A 16,970-nucleotide genomic window follows, 5' to 3' on the forward strand; every position below is an offset into this window, starting at 1 on the left:
TGAAACCTTGCCTTGTGGTTCTTCCTCCACTAGACTTTAGCTCCCTGAAGACCCAGGCTGCCTCTGTTCTGCTTCATGCTGTGTTTCTGGCTGCTCACAGGATGCTTGGCCCATGGTAGGTTCTCGATAAGCCTGGACTGACTGAATGAATAAATGAATGAAAAGAAAGGAGGCTCGTCCTGTGTCCGCTCAAAAGCCCACCTCTTTGAGAGTCAGTGGCTTCACCCTCCGGCACCCGCCCAAGAGGTCAGCACACCATAGACGTTTGCAAATGACGTCGCCTACAATTTCGAAGCTAATACAGTGTGTTGGCGCACGCCAAAAGGGTCTGCAATTCGCTTCGCTGTCCAGAGCGGAGCCTAAAATAAGTCACTAGATTTATTACATATCACATTGTCAGTGAGCGCCGGAGAAGACGGTAGATAGACCGAGTAAAGCCAAAAGTTGTGATATTATAGACCTGTGGTTGCCAAGAGGGAGGGGGAGGGAGAGATTAGGAGGTGGGGATTGGCAGATACAAGCTGCCGTATATAAAATAGATAAACAATAAGGATCTACTGTCTAGCACAGGGAACAGTATTCAATACCTTGTAATGACTCATATGGAAAAGAATCGGAAAAAGAGTACGTATATATGTTTATATATAAACACACACATATATGTATGTATAAGCGAATCACTTTGCTGCATACCTGAAGCTAAAATGTCGTAAATCAGAGAGTTCCCGTCGTGGCTCAGTGGTTAATGAACCCGACTAGTATCCACGAGGATGTGGGTTCGACCCCTGGCCTCGCTCAGTGGGTTAAGGATCCGGCGTTGCCGTGAGCTGTGGTGTAGGTCGCAGACGCGGCTCGGATCCCGCGTGGCTGTGGCTCTGGTGTAGGCCGGCAGCTGTAGCTCCCATTCGACCCCAAGCCTGGGAACCTCCTATGCTGCGGGTGCGGCCCTCAACAAACAAAAGACGGAAAAAAAAATGTTGTAAGTCAACGCTACATCCGTTAAAACATCTTAATAAAAAATATCAATAAATTAAAAAGTCGTGATGTTGTCATAACTCATTTTACCGATGCCCATCCATCAGTCAGGTGCCAATCACGCTGATCCAGTGCAAGCTGGGGGCAGGGCGCCTTAGCCAGACCGGTTCTTTCCCATTCCCACCGTTCTTAACAATCTAAGGTGCGGAAATGGGCTCCTTTCCCATCATTTTCAGAGTCCTCCTCTCTCGTGGTTGCCTGGCCTCCCTCTGCAGGGTTGAGGGGAGGTTTTCAGGGCTTCTTCTCTGCAGCCTCTGGCGTCACCTCATGGTTTCCTGACTTAAGTTGAAAGAGGTCAGCTCACAAGCAGGATTCCGCCGAGAGATTTTCTCGTCCTTTCCAGCACAGAGCTCTCCAAACAAAGACAGGTTATCACATGGACCCGAGAGCTGCCTGGGAAAAGCAGGAGCCGCAGTTATCAAAGTTGGACGCTTGATGAAATATGCTTTTGTCTCCGTTTCTGTTGCGCTCAATCAGGTCAACAAGTGTTGGCTAAGTGTTGAGCGCGGTTTCCTGTGGATTGTGTAAGGCCTTGCAGGACAATGAGTGTTCTGGGGCCACTGAGTAATGTGGCCGTTTCTGACCCAGCAGCCGGGAAAATGTGAGACTCTCTGCTGCAGCTGGAAGGAGGACAGCTGGGCCCACGTTCCCGCAGGCGCAGGACTGCACCGCCGGGCCCGGGGCAGCAGAACCAGCCAACATGGTGCGTGTCAGGGCAGGTGGCTATGCAGTGTCACGTCCTACAGGAAAAGAGGTTCAGGTCTGGGTGTTGCGGGCCCTGAAGTTCACAGAACTGGGGAAGGGGTGGGGGACGCTTTAAGGAAAAGGCTGCAAAATTATGAACGTGAAATTGCTGGGGCTCCTCTGGGGACCATGGACGGGACCACGTCATTAGGGGGCTGCGACAGGAGACTCCCTAGAAATTCCCTCTGGCTCAAAATCTCCTTGGGGGAGCCGGCCGGTGATGCATGGGTCACCGTCAGCTTGGTCTAGTTCTGTGTCGTTTCCTCTGCTGATTTTTCTCTGGACTATTCTTTAGGCACTGCCCCTTCTATGACTTTTTCTTTTTTAACTTAATTTCTTTTCACTGGAGTGTAGTTGATTTGCCATGTTGTGTTCGTTTCAGGTGTACAGCGTGGTGGTTCAGTTGTACCTACAAATATAAATCTCTTCTTTTCCAGATGCTTTTTCATCATAGGTCCTTCCGTGACTTTTCGTACTGACTTTGTAACTGCTTCCCCCAAACCACAGCAATGGGAGGCCGGCCTTCTTTTATTTCATCTGTGTTTTATGATGTTACTTTGGCTAGGCTATTTGTTCTTGGCTTCCTGAGGTCTCCCTACATTAGGGCCTGGAGGTCTTGTAGACGGACGTAGAAAGATGGGAGGGAGCTGAACCACACAGTTCCAGCCGCATCCATTTAGGTTTGAAGGTTCTTGTGGACCGTGATGCTTTCATTGGATTTAAGAAGTAGTACCAGCATCATGTGGTCTAGGTGAGTGCTTTCCAGACTCTGGTGTGCATGTAAACCAGCTGGGGATCTAGAAGCAGCTCAGCTGCACTCGGGCCGGGGCGGGAACCGAGAGGGTGCGCTTCTAACCAGCTCCCAGGGGAGGCTGGTACTGCCTGTCCGTGGACCACACTGGGAGGAACATCCACGTACTGATTTGTTAGGAATCTGGTGGCACAGATATACAGTGAACCTGATTTCAAGGTACCCAGGCCCAGGATGAAAGCTGGTAACAGGCCCACGGAGCAGGTGCTTGTTGAGTCAAGAAGGCAGGGGGAGGCCCCCTGCTCCCATCAGTGCCTGTCCCCGGAGATGGGAAAGGGGCTGAGGTCTGAAATTTTATGTTGAGGGTCAGCCCGTTGTCCCCAGTTTTTCAACCCTGCTGTGGTCTTTTTGAAAACCTTTGCCTACAGAGTGATGAGGGGAAAAGGGTACAAGTTTCTGGAACATCTGCCATCTGCTAGGGTGCCAGACATCGTACGGCCATTTTCTCCCGACTGTTGATGCCCCTTTGAGGTGGTTACTGTTTTACGCCCTTCATTGATGGGGAAGCTGAGGTTTAGCAGGGTTAAGTAACACGCTGCGTTGCACAGAGACCAAGCAGGGATTTGAAGCCACCAAAGCCTGGTGCTTTTGTCCACACCAGTCTGCATCACCTTAGCAATGTCACGTGTTAAACTACTTGAGCATGAGCTATGAAGACGCGGATTGATCACTTTGTGCTTTTCTCCTAAGGGAGTTGCCCAGAGGGGTGCCCTGGGCAGAGGGGAGGGAGCAGAAGGAAAGAGCTTGCTCGAAAGAAGGAAGGGCTTAGCAAAGCTCTGAGAGGCACTGAAAATGAATTTCACGTCTAAAGCAAATTTTAGCTGCTACAGGAAAAGCACTGGCATTCTCGCTTTCTTTGTGCAGGAAAAAACAAACAAACAAACGGCTTCCTAAAGTTTCTGGTTTTCGTTAATTCATTTTGGAACAACCAAGGTATGGTGTTTCTAAATGCTGAATTCAAATATCCGTGTTAAAAGGATTTCTGTTTGTATCAGGCCAACGTCAACTGTAACCCTCTCTCTCTGACAAAATGTCACGTGCAATGGGGACCTGTCAGGTTCTGCAGAGCTAGTTTTTGTCTTTGGCTAGCATCTTTAGAGTTAGAGTTCTGAACCACTTTACCTGAGTCTGAGTTAAGTTTTTTGTTCCTGATGAACTCCCCATCATCGACTATTCAGTTATTTCGCAGGAAGATAAGCAGGCCTGGCCTTGAGCAAATATGTGAAGATCCAGCTTGTCGGGGGTCTGCCACTGTGGCTTTCGGATGCCCCATCTGGGTCGGCACTTGGAGCGGTGTCCCTTTCCTTCCCATCGTCCCCCTCTGCTGCCCCCCCCACATGTATTATTTTAATATCTTGACACCTATCAAAATGTTTAGCTAAATGACATGTAAAGTAGGGGAGGATAACTAAATCCAACCAAGGGACAAGGAATGGCTGCCCTCATCTCTCGATTTTAAAAAATAAAGCATTGAAGGGAGCATGCGTCTGGTAAGACTCAAATTCATGCCTCCCTCTACCAGACAGCGTGCTTTAGCAAGGCTGTCATACACTTAGCCGAACGCCTAGATCTCTCTTACGGCATTTATTGCCCTGATGGTGTGGGCAATGTCCCCATCAGGACACCAGTCATCTGGCTCCCAGGGCTGTGTCTCTCAGGTCACAGCGCTGCAATTCTCGCTAAGTGGCTGAGGCTGCTGGGGCTCAGCTTTGCATCTGTAAGATGACGTCCGGGGGCTGGGGTGTCCTACCCCCTCTGCCACCCCGTGGCTGCCCTCCACGCAAGGGACCTTTTATGGGAAATATCAGAAAGATGTGACCTGTAAGTAATCTTTCAGCAGGAACCTCCAAAGCAGTGTTGATGCGCAAAAATCTAGCCCACATTTTGAAAATAGGCAAGAATATACAACCCCAGAAGTTGGAATAAGTTCTAAGTGGTGCAGAAGGGCAGCAGGAGGCAGGAAAGGAAGAGAGAAAGGTATGTATAGTTCCCTCAACCAAAATGTATATCCCCTGACTGGCTCCCTTCAATGCTTTATTTTTTAAAATTGAGAGATGAGGGCAGCCATTCCTTGTCCCTTTGTTGGATTTAGTTATCCTCCCCTACTTTACATGTCATTTAGCTAAACATTTTGATAGGTGTCAAGATATTAAAATAATACATGGGGGGGAGGGCAGCGGAGGGGGACGATGGGCAGCTGGCTTATGTCCTTTTGCCTCGCTCTCATGACCCCGTTTCCTTCTAAGAGCTAACTAACCATGGAGAGTCCAAGTCTTGCAATTCCACGTGCACCTGTTATGTGTTATAGGTCACACAATGGTGGTTGACTTCCTTGTAGAAAATACGATATTGATTTCTGCCGGGTTGTTTTTTTTTTTTTTTTGCCTCCCCTGCACTTTAATCTCTTGCTAGTTGTATGGGCTTATGGAAATAGGGGGCCTGGGCTATTTGGTTAGCAAATCGAAGTGTCTCTTCTAGGTAGGTGGTGATATATGAGTGTCCGGCCAAATCCCACCAGCTTCTCTATGGAAATAGAGTTCTGGTTTCTAGCTTGAAGATCTAATTTTATTTTGTTTTGTGTTTAAAAAAGCCTCCCCAGCTGAACTTCCTTTCAATATGGGCAGGCAAAGCCGAGTGTGCTAGTCTTGGGCAGCTGAGTCAACAGTAGGCCCAAAGCCCTGTTGACTGAATGTCCTCACGCAAGGGGGGTGGGGTGGGGGAGGGACGTTACATTTCTACAAATCAGAAATTTAGAAATTAAAAATGAGTTCCCACTGATGACCCCTTCTTATACCAAGGGAGGCCACAGACATGCCTTCAATTGAGAATCGAGGCTAATCTAGGAGAAGAGAGACGTCTGAGGAAGAGACAGAAGCAAAGAGAAGGAGAAGGCCGGCCCCACTTGAGCAGGAAGCAGGCACTGTCTTAGAAAACACTGATCTGGAGGCGACAAAATCGGGAATCGTCCACACGGGGGTCCTTCCGGTTTGTTAGGAGGCTCCGGAGCCCAGCTTAAGGGGTGGGACTTTGAAGGGCCTCAAAGACAGGGGGCTCCCAGTGTTGGTTTCACGAGTACAACGGATTACAGACACATGCACAGCAGGCGAAATCATTTTTGTGAAAATGAACACCTACACGTGTAACGTGAAAAAAAAAACCATAGAGGTATGTTCATCAAAAGTTAAGGTTGTTTCTTGTTTGTTTGTTTGTTTCCTCTTGCTTGTCCGCAGTTCTTGGTTTTGTGGAATCAACACGTTAGCACATATGATTTTTAAAACAAAAGCCAAAAAGTTCAGAAAGGGCAGGCTGTGGAATGAGGGCTGTTGCTGAAATTTGACAAACTGCATTTCCTCAGATGCAACACGTATGAACTCCCGGAGGTTTATTTTAAAATGTCCTCGAGGGCGCGGGACCCGCCTTTCTAGTCAGCGTCCTTCTTTCCCTCAATATACAGAAGTGACTCGGGGAATTGCATTTGTCAATGGTTTCCGTGGTTCATCATATTAATTTTTTATCTAAAAATTCCCCAGGCAACCATCTTTCTTGGGATGAATGTGAACTTCTATAAACAGAAGAGTATGTGTATTGGCAGGCGGGACCGGCAAGGGCGCTGCCTCGGATGTTGGGATTTGCATTTTTAAAACAATGCTCTTAATGTTACAAATTGATTCAGCATCTGAAGAAAACATTTGAAAAGTAAACTCTCTGCTCAACTAGCCAGATCTATTTAACCACCCCTCTGCTTTGAGGTTTGAGCTGTGGATACAAAAGACATCTGACAAGAGTTTTCACAGTGTTCTCTTTTTGCTTTGTTAGTAAATTTGGGGGGGGGCTGCACCCGTGGCATGTGGAAGTTCTCAGGCCAGGGACTGAACCCGTGTTACAGCAGCGATCTGAGCTGCGGCAGTGACAAGGCCGGACCCTTAACCTGTTGTGCCACAAGGGAACTCCTGCTAGTAAATGTTTTTTAATGGAGACATTTAAAAGACACAAGTTCCCTACACCTATGCTCAGCGTGATACAGCTCCTCCAATGGAGCTTTTAACTCACAAGAAGTAGGTCTTCCATAGTTTCAATAAGACTTCGAGCAAATTCCCTTCCGGCCATAGGCTTTGGGTACAGAAAGTAGTCCTACCTGAACAGGTGTATGTCTATAGAGTTTATAACGGAGGCAAAGGGCAAAGCGAGATGTGCTTCCTGCCTTCCCAGGTCCTGCTGGGTTTCCTGCACCCCGATCTCTGCCTTAGCTTTGTGTCCAGGGCAAAGAAAGCGGTGACCATGGAAAGCAGCCTTCATTGTGCTCAAAAAGAAACGCAGTCTCTTTTCACAAAAGATTATACTCTTTTTCCTGGATGAAACCGTATTCAAAGTAAAAAGGGACCAAGACTTTATTCTATTTGATGGATAAGATTCCTACTACTTCTGCCTGAGAGACATACACCACCCTTGGAGCACGTCTGAGGGATTGGTAAATAGTCGCCTGATCTGTGTGACTAAATAATAACAGCTGATTTTCTGGATACTCATTTTTAGAGGGAAGCTGGCTGGGCCTGACCGTGGTTCAGTTGGTGCCAACTTGAGTTTCTCAGACTCCCTTTCTTCTGATCCCCTACCCTGAGGGGGCCCATCCCACTCCTGGGCCGGTGACAAGTGGCCATTAGGGATAGGACAGGTTCACTTGGCCTCCGCCTCCATCCAGACAGAGCAAGGCCTGTATGGCTGCTTCCTGATCAAGTGATAAATAGGATGCAAATATCTTCTTTTTAATGCCTGACCCTGGCATAGCCGGAGGGAGTATGAGTGACAGGGGCTCAGAGCAGCAGTGAGTTTTTGCCTGGAGCTTGAGAGTTCAAGACCTACCAGCGCACTTCTTTGGCTCTATTGAAATTAAGGTGAGTAAAGTTAATTACCTTCGGATTATCAATAAGCAAAGAGAGACAGTATTTATTGGGCATCTGACTGCCGATAACCATGTGATTTCACAAAGCAAAAAAGAACGAGATGAAGCTTATTAAGCAGCCTACTGCTTAATACTCCTTTTCATTACCAGACCTGGTACCAGACAGAGGGTTGAGTAACATCCTTGGTAGAACCAGAAAATGAAAAACTTTCCATGTTTTATGCCATTTTGGAAGAAAAGGCAAGAGTGGTTTTTGTTGATGAAGGATCAGTGTTTTTCAGTTCTCTTAAGTCTCTGTTGATAGCTGTTGGAAAATGTTTTATTCTCCGACATACTGAAAATTACACCCGTGTCCTTTCTGTTAAAGATCTGATCGTGTTGAGCGGCTGTGGGTATCATTCAGAACAATATCAGAGTCGCACGGTGGTTTGGAAAGTTTGGTCCGACAACTGGCCTCATTAATGGAGAGAAATTTCAGTTGATCGATTACTTCAGACAGGGTGAACTGTCTGGCGCTCCAATTTCTTAAAGTTTGATGATATTCAATTCAACACATGTCGATAGAACTCTTTAGGCATAAGGAGAATTTTGATTGGGAGGGTAGCGCGCAGCTGGTAAACTGATGACCCTAAGTGGGAAGTGAGTATAATGCATAAAAAGCTATTTTAAAAAACCAACAGACGTATACGAGTCAAAGCCAAGGGAGTAGGGAAGAATGTACAGGGGTCTGTGCATTTAAGAGTGTGCGTCTTTGCATTTTCCTCCTGTGTTGCTAAATTTAATTTTTAAGAATTATTTGTATTATCCCTGAAGGAGAAATAGTTGAGTACAAATTCTGAAAGTTAACAGAGGACCTAGCTGGATGCTGCCAACACTCATTTTAATTATTTCATCTTATTTAGGATGACAACATGGACACAAAATCCATTCTAGAAGAACTTCTTCTCAAAAGGTCACAGCAAAAGAAGAAAATGTCGCCTAATAATTACAAAGAGCGGCTTTTCGTTTTGACTAAAACAAACCTCTCCTACTATGAATATGACAAAATGGTGAGCTCTAATTTACTCCGTTGTTTTTAGTAGTACTTATTTTTCTTAAGTCTCCAGCAAGGGTTTAATATAATGAAGTAACAGGTTTCTTAGCTTCGACAGTAAAAATCAACTTGCATTTGTCGCATTATCTTTTCTTAGCCAGGTTATAATTAATTCAAGATAAAGGATTTCAAAACATTGGTTAACTTTGCTGCGGAAAATTGTAACTTTAGAACAGCGGTTCTCAACTGAGGCTGATCTTGTCCTCCAAAGGACATCTGGCAACGGCTGGGGACATTTTCGGTCACCACCATTGGGTGAGAGGGATAGTTGGCGAGTGGTATCCGATGGATGGAGGCCAGGGGTTCGGCTAAACAGCCTACAGTGCACAGGACAGCCCCGCCACAAACAATTATCGGCCCCAAAGAGTGTTTAGGATGAGAAACCAACCCTGCCTTAACAGATGCTGGAAGTGAGACTATTTCTATACAGTTGAGACCTTTATCACAGTAGAAATATTGAAATACTGCCATAAAATTGAAACAAAATGAAGATGCTTGTGGAGTTAAATCTGTTTTTTTTTTGGGGGGGGGGGGCACACCCTTGGCATATGGAGGCTCCCAGGCTAGAGGTCGAATCAGAGCTACAGCTACCGGCCTACACCACAGCCACAGCAACTCGGGATCCGAGCCATGTCTGCAACCTACAGCACAGCTCACAGCAATGCCAGATCCTTAACCCACTGAGTGAGGCCAGGGATAGAACCCGCATCCTCATGAACACTATGTCAAGTTCTTAACCGGCTGAGCCCCAACGGGAACTCCCAACTTAAATCTTGATTTTCCTGAGGTGATTAAGCACATGGCAGGTGATTTGAAATGTGTTTCAAGATTACCCTCAAACAAAATTATTGCATTGCTAGAAGACTTGCTTTTGGAGGATTTAACTCCACACTCGAAAAATACATTCGGTCATCGCTGGACTTTGACTATTAGAGAATAATTAGAATGATCCTCATCTTCTCAGCCCATCTCCCAACCCCTCTCCTAAGCGGAACTGAACCTTTATGTTTTTCTTTGTGCACCACTGTGTATCACATAAGGCATCTTCTATTGGTTTTTAATTCAGAAAAGAGGCAGTAGAAAAGGATCAATTGAGATTAAGAAAATCCGATGTGTGGAGAAAGTAAATCTGGAGGAGCAGACCCCCGTGGGGAGACAGTACCCATTTCAGGTAAGGGGACAGACAACGTTTCATTGGATGGATGGCTCTTCTTTTAATATTTTCCATTCCCAGAGTTCCCATCACAGCTCAGTGGAGACGAATCTGACTAGCATCCAGAGAACGCAGGTTCGATCCCCAGCCTCGCTCAGTGGGTTAAGGATCTGGAGTTGCCATGAGCTGTGGTGGAGGTCGCAGACATGGCTTGGATCTGGCGTTGGCGTGGCTGTGGGGGAGGCCGGCAGCTGCAGCTCTGATTTGCCCCCTAACCTGGGAAACTCCATATGCCACGGGCGCGGCCCTAGGAAAGAAAAAATATATATATTTTCTATTACCAACTCAGCATTAGGGGGATAAATAAAGATGTTGCAAACTGATTCATTGTGACAGTGGCAAGTGCTTATACGTGTGTAGCCACAGACAACATTCTTAGCCTCTCTTCGAATTTGGAACATTCCCAGATGGCATTTGGGCAGTTTGCTAAATAAAATCCTATCCATCAATCTGTCTCCCCTGGTGGGAGACAAAGATAGGTGTAAGCCTTAGTGGTCTGACCTGCTTTGGGGTCTGATGATCTGTTTCAGCCAACACTGCAGCGCATCTCCAGTATGCTCCAAAGCTCTAGGCACACTATCGGGGAAAAAGTGCCATCCCTGTCCCCAAGGCATTTACAGATCATTCTAATGCAGGGAGGTGAATGTCAGGATGAAAGTGCCAGAGGAGTTCCCTTGTGTCTCAGTGGGTTAAGGATCTGGCATTGTCACTGCAGCATCTCGGGTCACTGCTGTGGTGCAGGCTCAATCCCTGGCCCGGGAACTTTCACATGCCACAGGCGTGGCCAAAACACTAGTTAATTACATAAATACAATACCAGGAGTCTTTAAAAAAAAAAAAAAAAAAAAAGACAAAGGTGGCTGAGTAGCCGCGGTAGCAGGAACTTCACTCCTCACTGCAAGAGGTCAGGGAGATTTGCTATTGGCGGTGACACTTGGGTTGGGAAGGACAGGTGGAGTTTAGCCCAACAGAATCAGGAAGGGCAGCAAAAGCAAGGAAATAGCAGATGGCAAGGATGGTACAGGAAGTTTGGAAAGATCCAGGTTGTCCTTAGAATTAAGCAGCCCAGTGAAAGAGTGAGAGATGAGCCTGGAGAGGTGGGCCAGACCACAGCATGAGCAGCACTGCACAGCACGCCAAGGAGTTAGAATTCGACCCTGAAGTGTTTCAAACAGTGGTCTCCTTTGGAGAGCGTGCCTTCACTATCCCATGGAAGTGGTCTGATCTAACACCTGCTCTACTTTTATTATGTCAGGGACACTTCTCTTTCTGCTCTAAAGATAGATGGACTGTCCCTCCAATGGTCAGGCTACCCCTGTGCTAGAATGAACGAACAGTGGCTAAAAATGAAATAAAACAATCCAGTCAGTGAACAATCCATCCTTCCCACTTAAAAGAAAAGAACATTAGCCAAGTGAGAAAAATCGGGGAAACGCGTGCTCATGGAATATGCTTCCAATTAGTATCGCCGAGGCATGGAATAGTCCAAAGAACACAGGCTTTGGAGCCCCGCAGAGCTCCTAGCCCCAGTGCTGACAGCTGTGTAACCATAGACAGCAATCTCACCCTCTCTCTGAGCTTGCTTCTTCGTTTGCAAGGTAGGCGTAATCATGTACTTTTTGTAGCTTTGAAATACAACTAAAATGTTAAATTATCTAGAAAAAAAGCCCCCAAACTAGAAGGTATTTCATAAATGATGTGTCCTGTTTACCCACAAAAGCTGAATAAACTAGTGAAGGATCTGGGCAAGACAGTGGAATGTCCAAACAGTTCACCAAGTGTCTTAAGGGACGGAAAGTGGTTTGTGCTAGGGATTCCCAGAGTGGGACATGGCCCAAGAGACTAAAGCAACAGGGAGACATGATTTTACTCAATCTAAGCATGAACCATAAAATGATCAGCATGAGTGGAAACTGACAAGGATGGCATAGCAAAAGCAAAGGAAATTCCATCCCTGAAGATATTTTCAAGGATCGAGCCGACAGACGTTTTTCCAATGGGCTACTAAGAGAGTCATACACTGGGTAGGTGGATGGATCAGAACACTCCTAAGACAGCTGTCGTATCTAACATTTTATACTTTTATCATTCGCCATGGTCCGGGGCATTCCTGCTGAGACTCGGAATGCACTGTCACATGCATTGTTGCTGTGATTTTCCAAAGTATAGAGGTGTCTGGGATAAAGGAAATAGAGAAGTAAAGGAGAAGAATAAGTAGATTAAAAATGTCTAATTCCAGGAGTTCCCACCATGGCTCAGCAGAAATGAATGTGACTAGTATCTGTGAGGATGCAGGTTCGATCCCTGGCCTCACTCAATGAGTTAAGGATCTGGCGTTGCCTTGAGCTGTGGTGTAGGTTGCAGATGTGGCTGTGGTGTAGGCTGGCAGCTGCAGCTCCCATTCAACCCCTCGCCTGGGAACTTCCATATGCTGTGGGTGCGGCCCCAAATAGACAAAAAAAAAAACACCAAAAACTAATTCCAGAGCCAATGCACATTATATAAGCAAACCCAACATTTGTTTTGATAACAGAAAATCTGTAGTTGCACCAGAGTGCACTGTAACATAACGATATCTAAATGCGCCCAATCTTTTTCTTCCCAGATTGTCTATAAAGATGGGCTTCTCTATGTGTATGCATCGAATGAAGAGAGCCGAAGTCAATGGCTGAAAGCACTACAAAATGGTAATTTTTTAAAAAGTTCTAAAAGGGAGCCATCAACTGAGGTCCTTTGAGGCTGGGTGGAAGAAAGCTATGGCAATGCCAAGGGACACTGTTGATTTTCCTACCAACCGCAGAGAATGTGTTGCGAGCACTCTTGTTTTGCATTCTCATTGTTACCTCGAGGAAGCCTGGGAATCAGATCGCCTTTCCTGCCCTGCACAGAGCTGGCTATTGTGCCTTCTGTGCAGCTGGGAGGAGGAAGCCAGGCCACCTGCTCTCCACCCACTGCGCCTGCCTTTATCAGAGCAAAGTCTAGGACCTCAAGGGGTTGTGTCAGGTCCTCTAGCGACTGTACTTTGGATGTTGACAGAAAATATTATCTAATACTTAGTAAGCACTTAGCATTTGCCAGCTACTATGTCAAGTAGTTATAAACCATTTTCTTAGGTAATCGTCTTGACGGTTCCAGTTTCCATGATTCAGATAAGTGAAGTTAAATAGACATGGCCAGTGTCAGCTACATAATTATGGAGAACACATAACTCAATTACCTGAACCCAACTCTTCAAACAGTACGGTAGGAATGCTAGGCAAAACTGGATTTACTGAAACATTTGTTCAGTGATTCTTAGGCTGCCCTGGGGACCACCTTTGGTAGAAAAGAGACAATTATTAGTAATTTGGCACTATGATGTTTCTCCCCACGATATTTTTATTTTAAAGATGAGTAAGGGGGTAAGGACGATATTTAACTCACACGAGTTACTCTGCTGGTGGAATTTCGCATATTACGCTCCCAGGTAGGGGAAGATTTTATTTCATTTGCGTTTTAGATGCGGGCTCTTTCTCACTACACCTCAAATTACACCACTTAGACAACCACCTGCTTTACTTTGAGGCGTAGGGCTTATTTTTCCCCTTGTATGAGAGGGTTTAGCAACCTATTCTGCAGGCTCGTCGGGTCAAGTGGTCCAGGAAGGAGGAAAGCCTCCCCCACGTGGCGCCAGCCTGTGTGAGTGAGAAGGGCATCCTGCTCAGCAGCAGCCAAACCTGCGTCCAAGTCCTCCTTCTTTGTGTCATCTCATAAAGCCATCTAATGTCCCTGGGCCTCAGTTCCCAACCTGTAAAATGCGAGATCATATTTCTTTGTCCCTAGCGCGGTCACGGGCCACAAATGACTGTTCATGTGTCTCCAGCACATGAACATGAACCTCTGTATTACACGGGGGCCTCCAGGAGGAGCTCGAAGAGGCTTTTTCCCATTCAGGCTCCTTTCGGGGGATTTGCCAGCGGCAGTTGCTGGGTAGATACTCCTGTGTGCAGCTATTTGTCAGGCACTAGGGTCCTTTGTGGGGCTTTCTGGAAGCGGATATGGTAGGCAAGTTTGGATGGGCCTGGGCAGTTCATGGGAAGGCCTGTGGCACAGAAAAGGAGAGCAGAGAGAGAAGCCCAAGTGAATCTCGTGGTCCCTCGGAAGCGACAGAGACCCTAGCAGCAGGGCTGCCATGTGCACAGGAAGCCACTGGTATCACTGAGCATTGCTTTGGGATGCAGGTAAAAAGACATCGAACAGTTGCCGAAACAAATACATATTTGCAGCTCTTCCGAGTCCAAAGGTAAGCAAGCCCGGAACTGGCGAAGCCGCTCCGAGAAGTCAGTAGGCACGCTGGCGTCTAGATATCTGCTCTGCCTCCCTTAGAGGCTCCGGGAAAGGCTCTGCGCTTTCCCACAAGCCCCTCTGCCCACTGCTGCTCTCGTCTCCTTGGCCAGAACTGTGGCTCATGGCCATCTCTATATGCGAGGAAGGGGGAAGACAGTGTCTGGCTTTTCCAGCCTCTCCGCTGGAAGACAGCGATCAGCTGTCAGGTTGGCCAGCCAACCTGCCGCAGGAGAACAAAAAGCTTCCCTCACTGAAATCCCCTCCCTGTGAGGTTTCACTGCACTATCATGCCCCCCCCCCAGCCCCCACGTTTGTGTGTCCATTATTTGGCTCTGGCAGTACAAAGTGAGGTGGACAGTGGAGACATAGAATTTTCCAGATGGTAACCTGCATTGGATTTGGGCAGATTCAGCGGGGACTTCTAAGGAGTGTCAGCTACCATGGCTCCGAGTGAATACGGTGAATACGGTGTGCTCTGCTTTCCAAAAATTAAAACCAAAGGGCGTTTGGCAGGACAGCTGGCATCCGTGCATTGGAATAGAGCAGAAAAGGCTCCGGGCTGGGTTGCAAATATGCTATGACTAGACGCGAGAACGTGAGCAAGTTACACCACCTTTCTGCACCTGCTTTCCTACCTCTGGACGAGCCATGATAACGATAGCTACCCCCGAGGTTGGGGAGCAGGTGAAATGAGACAGTGTAAGTGAAGCAAAAGATGGAGAAGTCGAGTTCTATACATACGTGAGTGTATGAGCTCCTCTTACGGTCATTATCAGACGGCGAGAGTGTTGCAATGTGGACTTTGGGACTTGGCTGGAAAACAATGAGTTAATCCATGTAGTAGGAGCTTAGAGAGCAGGAATGCAAGTAATGTGTGCAAGGAACCGCAATGACCTTTTGGGACCAAGGTCAGAAACTAGTGTTTTACAATTTGTGTGTGTGTGTGTGTTTGGTCTTTTCAGGGCCGCACCCGCGGCATATGGAGGTTCGCAGGCTAGGGGTCGAATCGGAGCTACTGCTGCCGGTCTACACCACAGCCACAGCAACACAGGATCCGAGCCGCATCTGAAACCTAGACCATAGCTCACAGCAACGCCGGATCCCTAACCCACTGAGCGAGGCCAGGATCAAACCCGCATCCTCATGGATCCTAGTCGGGTTTGTTAATCACCGAGCCACGACGGGAACTCTGTTTTACAATCTTTTTGTGACTTCTGTAACAATTTCCCTTTAATTCTCACTAATATTCAGTACTTTTTTATGCCAGCATTTTCACCTAAGTTGAGTTGAGTTAAACTGAGGGAACACTATCACTAAAGCCCCCTGATGACTGAGCACCTGCTCTGAGCCAAATACTGTGCCAGACCCTTTACACACATCACCTCATCTCCTCCCAGTGACCCCGCAAAGCTGTTATTACTATTCCCCAAACACTTCCTTGAGCCAGGGTTGTAGAGGAGGAGCAGAGTTTTCCTGGGATCAAAATAAGGAAACCTCAAGATGGACATGAAATCAAAGAAAGAGTTGGCATCACACGTAGCGCCAACCCTCTCTGCCTGGAGATGCCTTTTGAACTATTCTCTTCTAGGACTACATGTGGGTTCCTCTGCTGTATTGAGAGAGAGAGGCTCACCGGCTGCAGACACAGTATTATACTCCAAGGTTAGAATGTCACTTCTGGGAGCTCCCGTCGTGGCTCAGTGGTTAACGAATCTGACTAGGAGCCATGAGGCTTCGGGTTCGATCCCTGGCCTTGCTCAGTGGGTTAAGGATCCGGCGTTGCTGTGGCTGTGGTGTAGGCCAGTGGCTACAGCTCCGATTTGACCCCTAGCCTGGGAACCTCCATATGTCGCGGGTGCGGCCCTAGAAAAGGCAAAAAGACAATAAAGAAAGAAAGAAAGAATATCACTTCTTTGGATTCAACATTGTTCTATTCCCCATGGTTTTTGAAAAGCCACGCATGTTCCTAGAAAAGTAGCCCATAAACCATTTATTCCTCAGTGTAAATGGGTCAAAAGTCATGAAAGACAAAGAAGGCAGGATGAACTATTCTAGATGAAAAACTAGCTAACTAAATGCCGTATTTGATTCTAGATTGGATCCTCGATCAAAAAAGTGAATAATAGCCAAGGGCACTATTGGAATAACTGGGAACTCTTGAATATAAAATATATATTAAGTAAGAGTATGATATCAGTGTTAAATTTCTTTTGTTATTGTTATTTTCCCAATACAATTCTTTTCCTACTGTACAGCATGGGGACCCAGTTACACATACACATATACATTCTTTTTTCTCCCATTATCCTGCTCCATCGTAAGTGTCTAGACCTAGTTCTCAGTGCTACACAGCAGGATCTCATTGCTAATCGATTCCAAAAGCAATAGTTTGCATCTATTAACCCCAAGCTCCCAGTCCATCCCACGCCCTACCCCTAGGCAATCACAAGTCCATTCTCCAAGTCCATGATTTTCTTTTCTGTGGAAAGGTTCCTTTGTGCCATATACTAGATTCCAGATATGAGTGATATCATATGGTATTTGTCTTTCTGACTTATTTCACTCAGAATGAGAGTCTCTAGTTCCATCCATGTTGCTGCAAATGGCATTATGTCATTCTTTTTTATGGCTGAGTAGTATTCCATTGTGTATATATACCACATCTTCCTAATCCAATCATCTGTCAGTGGACATTTGGGTTGTTTCCATGTCTTGGCTATCGTGAATAGAGCTGCAATGAACATGTGGGTGCATGTGTCTTTTTCAAGGACAGTTTTGTCCGGGTATATGCCCAAGAGTGGGGTTGCTGGGTCATATGGTAGTTCTATGTATAGTTTTCTAAGGTATC

General features: G+C 46.6%; 1 protein-coding gene across 2 annotated transcripts in view; it reads left to right on the forward strand.

The window, feature by feature from the left end:
- The first annotated feature begins 1,388 nt into the window (after nt 1–1,388).
- Nucleotides 1,389–16,970, forward strand: part of BMX (BMX non-receptor tyrosine kinase) — a 49,181-nt gene continuing 33,599 nt past the window's right edge. Inside the window, exons 1-4 of one of the 2 annotated variants that reach the window (XM_047765823.1) lie at nt 1,389–1,738; nt 8,393–8,539; nt 9,650–9,754; nt 12,402–12,483. In XM_047765823.1, the coding sequence (XP_047621779.1) occupies nt 1,736–1,738; nt 8,393–8,539; nt 9,650–9,754; nt 12,402–12,483 (337 nt within the window). In that variant the 5' untranslated portion in view covers nt 1,389–1,735. The remainder of the gene's footprint in view (nt 1,739–8,392; nt 8,540–9,649; nt 9,755–12,401; nt 12,484–16,970) is intronic. The other variant, XM_047765824.1, reaches the window with a different exon arrangement.

This window comes from Phacochoerus africanus, chromosome X (genome assembly GCF_016906955.1).
Source record: "Phacochoerus africanus isolate WHEZ1 chromosome X, ROS_Pafr_v1, whole genome shotgun sequence".
Taxonomy (NCBI): Eukaryota; Metazoa; Chordata; class Mammalia; order Artiodactyla; family Suidae; genus Phacochoerus; species Phacochoerus africanus.